Consider the following 5,852-nt stretch of genomic DNA (forward strand, 5'->3'; position numbering starts at 1 on the left):
AATCTGGTACGGAGCTGCTCTAGAGAATTTTTTTTTAACTATTTTATTTTTCAGATGCAGCATTTCTATCTGGAGATATATATATATAGTTTCTCTTCATTGATATTCACTACTCACCCATACACTGATATCCTTTATTTGTTCATTATCTCCTTCAGATCTTTGAGAATATTTAAGACAGAGTATTTGTGTCATCAAGTTCAATGTCCAACCTTCCTCTGAGATCGTTTCTATCACTTTTTCTCTTTCCTTTGAATAAACCATGCTTTTCTTTCTTTGAATGTTTTATTATTTGTTGTTCTTGTTGTTAACTGGACATATTGACTAGCATAATGTGCTGACCCTGGAAATCAGATTCTCTCCTTGTCCAGGGAGTTTAGTTCATTGATGATAAGCAAAATTGTTTCTTTAAAAGGTGACTTTGCAAACCATTTGCAAGTGTTGTATTCTTTGTCATGTGTAATCATGATGTTTCTGCTCTGTTATCTAGATGTTTAGCCAGGGGCTTTACAGAGGTTTCCTTAAATACTTGTACCCAGAAGGAAAATACAAGTGATCTCTTTCTTTAATTCTTTAGACAGTGGGAATCATTTCTGTCTGTATTTGAAATGATCACCCACTGTGCTCTTTCTTATTTGAGCAGCCAGTCAGATCAAAATATAAACCTAGAGTTTCAGAGGACAAAGCTTTTCTGGAACTAAGAAGCCACAGCTGGATATGAATTACTATCTTGATGGCTGGCAACTGCAGGGCTGGGACTGGGGGGATGATAAACACAATGCTAAGCATAAAAATTTACAAATATTTGACAGCCTCTTTTTTCAACAGTGATCCCACTGATGACTTCAAGTTTTCAACTAGAGCAGATTTCCAAAGTCCTTGATTTTGATAGTTTTTATCATTTCGGTAATTGTTTTGCTGGAGGGATGGATTCCTAGAGCTTCTTACTGCACCATTTACCATTCTATGACTCTTTGTTTTCTACATTTCTGTATCTTTATTTTTTCTCTATTTCTGTGTTACTGGTTTCTTTTTTATTAAATAGGTGTTGTCAATTCTACCAGCTTAGCTCCTATATATTTTTGTGTCACTTTTAAATTATTTCCTTAGTGATCACTTTTGGATTATAATTATATTTTAACTCAAATCATTTTAGTTCACCTTAGTACCAACTTAATTTCAGTTGTATACAATACATTGCCCTAGTATGGCTATATTATCTCCCCATGCATTTGTGCTAACGTTTTCATATATATTACATCTTTATAAGGCCATCAATTTTAAGCCCCTCAAAAAAATTTTGTAATTATTGCTCTATGGAGTTATATTTTGAATAAAATTGGAGAGGAAAAGATTTATAAGTCAAATATATTTACACTACATATTTTTTCATGTAGTGATCTTTAGTAGTGCTTTTTACTTCTTTGTGTGGATTTGACATATTCTCTATAGTTTCCTTTCATTTTGGCCTCATGGTTTTCTCTTAGTATTTATTATATGCCTGGCCTGCTAGTGACAGCTTATCAGTTTTTGTTTGTCTGGGATGATCTTAATTTCACCTTAACTTTTGAAAGATGGTTTTTATGGACTTAGAATTATTGGTTGACAGCATTTTCCTTTCAAGGCTTTCAATATGTCATTCCATTGCTGGCTGGCTTTCATGGTGTTTGATGAGAAGTCAGTAGTTAATCTAAACGAGGATTCCCTCATGAGTAATTTTGTTCTCCTGCTTTCTTTTTATTTTATTTTATTATTTTATTTTGTCTTGTTTTATTTTAATTCCAGTATAGTTAGTATACAATCTTACATTAATTTCAGGTGTACAATATAATAATTAAACAATTCTCTATGTCACCCAGGGTTCAGCATGGTAACTGCACTTCTTAATCCCCAACACCTGTTTTATCCATCGCTCTGGTAGACATCAATTTGTTATCTATAGCTAAGAGTCTGTTTCTTAGTTTGTTTCTCTCTTTCTTTTTTTTCCCTTTTGCTCCTTTATGATTGCCTGTTTCTTAAATTCCACATTTGAGTGAAATCATATGGTATTTGTCTTTCTCTAACTGATTTGTTTTGCTTAGCTTTATACCTCTAGATCCATCCATGCCATTGCAAATGGCAGGGTTTCATTCTTTTTTTTTTTTTTTTAATAATTTTTTTTTAGTTTGGTTTCATTCTTTTTTATGGTTGAATAATTGTCCATTGTGTATATATACCACATTTTCTTTATCTATTCATCAGTCAATAAACACAAGGTGCTTCCATAATTTAGCTATGGTAAATAATGCTACTGTAAACATAGGGGTTCATGTATCCCTTTGAATTCGAGTTTTTATATTTAGGAGTAAATATCCAATAGTGAGATCATAATATGGATCAAATACCAATATGGTATTTGGATCACAGGATAGCTGTTCTTAACTTTTTGAGGATTGTGTATTCAGCTTTCCACAGTGGCTGCACCAGTTTGCATTCCCACCAACAGTGCAAGAGAGTTCCTTTTTCTCCACATCCTCACCAACACTTGTTGTTTCTTTTTTTTTTCTTTTTTTTTTGTAAAGATTTTACTTATTTGACAGAGAGAGAGAAATCACAAGTAGGCAGAGAGGCAGGCAGAGAGAGGGGAGAAAGCAGGCTCCCTGCGGAGCAGAGAGCCCGATGCGGGGCTCGATCCCAGGACCCCGGGACCACGACCCGAGCCGAAGGCAGAGGCTTCAACCCACTGAGCCACCCAGGCGCCCCAACACTTGTTGTTTCTTGCATTGTTGATTTTAGCTGTTATGACAGGTGTGAGGTGATGTATCATTGTAGTTTTGATTTGCATTTTCCCGATGTTAAGAGATGTTTTCATGTGTCTGTTGGCTATCTAGATGTCTTTTTTGGAGAAATATCTGTTCATTTCTTCTACCCATTTTTTTAAATGGATTATTTGGATTTTGGGGGTGTTCTACTGCTTTCAATATTCTTTTGAAAAGTCTTGCATTTGACAGTTTGACTTTGATGTGACTGCGTGAATCTTTTTTAGTTTACTGTAGTTAAAATTCATTGCTTCTTGGATAAGTATATTACTGTTTTTCTGTAAATTTGGGAACCATTTGGTATTTATTGTTCTTTCTGCTCCTTCTTTCATTCTGGAATTCCTTTAATGTACATGCTGGTGCACTTGGTGTTTCAGTGGACTCTTAGATTTTGTTTATTTCTCTTAATTTTTTTTTTTAGTCCCTCAGATTATATAATCTCAGTTTGACCCATGCTCAAGTTCACTGATTTTCTTCCCCGCCAGTTCAAATTAGTTGTTGATCCTTTTTAGTGGCTATTTAATTTCAGTTATTGAAAGTTTCTCTCCAGAACTTTTATTTGGTCTTTTTCCCCCATGATATCACTTTATTGAAAATTTTTATATGACGGGATATTCTCATTTTTCTTTAATCCTTTAAACACAGTTTTCTTCAGTTCATTAAGCATATTTATAATAGATTTTTTAAGTTTTTATCTTGGGGATGCCTGGATGGCTCAGTCAGTTAAGTATCTGCCTTCAGCTCAGGTTATGATCCGAGGGTCCTGGGATCAAGTCCTGCATCAGGCTCCTTGCTCAGCAGGGAGCCTACTTTTCCCTCTGCCTGCCACTCCCCTTGCTGTGCTCTCTCTCTCTCTCTCTCTGACAAATAAATATAAAATCTGTTTAAAAATTAGGAAATAAAATTTTTATTTTGTAATTCCAAAATTTGAACTCCTTGCAGACAGTACCAATTGACTGTTTTGTATTGGCCATACTTTCCAGTTTCTTTGCATGATTCATAATTTTTGTTTAAAACTAGTTACTTTATTTTTCTTATTTATTTATTTATTTTAGTTTTTTAAATTTTTACCCATTTAAACACACATGCAGCAATGGGTTTAAAACTCAAGCCGTAAAAGCTCATTAATTCAAAAATTCCAAGTTTTGATAGAAAAAATTTCCCTTAAATTTAAAAATACTGAGACCTACATACTCCCAACTTAAATTCCTACCTAAGCAAATTTATAATATTTATAAATAAGTCACAAGCTAATGTTGAATTGCTTTTAACATGAATTCACTCTAGAGCAACAAAGACCAAAATATCATTGAAGCTAATTAATATAATACAAAGTTAAGTTTTAGACTTACAGGTGACAAACAATACCAGCATGAGACATCAGAGAAGGTAACCTAACCCAATAAATCTACAGCAGTTTTGATAAAAGCCCCTGGAGTACAATTCACAGCTAAGGGGGAACATGCAAGGGTCAGTTCCCTGATGCCTCAGGTCTTGATGCAGTGATTTCCTAAGAGGATGGTCTACACAGGATGCAGGATATCCTTACCCCTGAACAAGTCTAGCTTCCTTCTTTGGGTTAACAGCCTGCAAGTACCTGTCAGCTCCAGCCTCTGGGTGCTTACCTCTACCTTGGGAGAACAGAGCAAGGGGCAGGCTAGGTTGGGGCTGTAAGCCCCCTGCTGTCTGCCATCACACCAAAAGCTGAGTATCTTCCCAGTTTAGGTCAATTCTGGCTGAAATCCATGGAAGGATATTTCTGTCTGGACATAATATTTTGCCCTGGTAAGCACCATGGGTGTCCTAGACCGAGAACAAGATGCTCTTTGTGGCCACTGGAGCTGGGACCTAGGCACTATCCACTAATGCTTGGCATCTGCCTGAAAACCTCACTGGTCACTGGATAAATGAGGTCCTCTTAAGGGCTGGACTAATTCTGGCAACTAGCCAGAACCTATCACTTTGCCCATGCAAGGTCAGTAAGAAGTCACCTCAGCAGCTGCTCCACAGGCCCTCAAATGACTCTAGTTGTGGTGGCCACCTCCCAAGACATATTTTCTGGCCTCCTTCCAGTGCCATTGTAACACACAGCAGGTCAATGGCTGCAGCTAAGCTCAGGGGATTCCCTCTTTCCTCTGACAGCATTGTGAGGGAGGTGGGGACCAGTCATAGATGTCAGAGAGCCACAGCTGCACCTCCTGCTTGTACAGGTAGGCCTCTTGTGTCAGTGTGTCATGCTTCTCCAGCATGTTCTCTAGGCTTTGCTTTTGTGTCACCAGGTACTGGTTGTTACAGCCACAATACTTGTATTTGCTGTAGTAGTCTGGGTTTCCAGACTGTTCACAGACACCAGCCAGGCACCTGGGAACACCTAGATACTGTGTCACATGCACAAGTGTGGCTGAGATGCAGGTAATGCATCAGGTTGCTTGAGAATACATAGCCACCCCCCAGCACGTATGGTAGTGAGTAGTTGCAGAGCAGCCAGGTGGCCTCACACTAGCACCCCTAGACTTGACATGGATTTGGCCTGAAAAGCAGCTTTGGTAGAGGTGGCTGCAATGCACAGGGTCACACATGTGCAGCTTGGCCAGCTGCCGGTCCAGCTGCAGGAGCAAGTCCACAGTGAGCACAGGCTTGAAGGCCATGTGCTTGGCCAGCTTGCCAGTACATTCACTGTGAGGTTCTTGTATGCATTGTGCATTGTGGGCAGCAGCAGCAGGTCACCATGCTGTTCCTGCTCATGCCTTAGGGCATATAGTTCCCCAGTGCCCAGGCTGCCTGTGCCCACCATGAAGCATGCCTACACATCATCCCAGCTGCCTTGCCATGCCACTACCAGCCACCCAAGCCCAGTGCCATCTGGTCCCACCATGCAGGCCACAGCAGCTTCATGATGCACATGTGGGAAGCACCCAAGGCCCTGAAGCCAGTGGGAGGGCCATGTCCACTGGATGTGGAAGCAGAGGGCCAGGGAAAAGGTAGTATATAGGAACTCTAGAAATCAGTCCTACTCACCTTTCACCCCCATTTCCAAAATCCTCTTGTTTTGCA

The 5,852-nt window shown here is 38.9% G+C and overlaps 1 protein-coding gene across 1 annotated transcript; it reads right to left on the bottom strand.

The window, feature by feature from the left end:
• Positions 1–4,912: 4,912 nt before the first annotated feature.
• On the bottom strand, positions 4,913–5,592 carry B3GALT6 (beta-1,3-galactosyltransferase 6; the record flags this gene model as incomplete). Its single annotated transcript, XM_082688578.1, is given in 4 exon segments — positions 4,913–5,195; positions 5,197–5,299; positions 5,302–5,460; positions 5,463–5,592. Coding segments are annotated over 4 exon segments (675 nt in total).
• Positions 5,593–5,852: the final 260 nt, after the last annotated feature.

This window comes from Mustela nivalis (assembly GCF_964662115.1).
Source record: "Mustela nivalis genome assembly, chromosome: 10".
Classification (NCBI taxonomy): Eukaryota; Metazoa; Chordata; class Mammalia; order Carnivora; family Mustelidae; genus Mustela; species Mustela nivalis.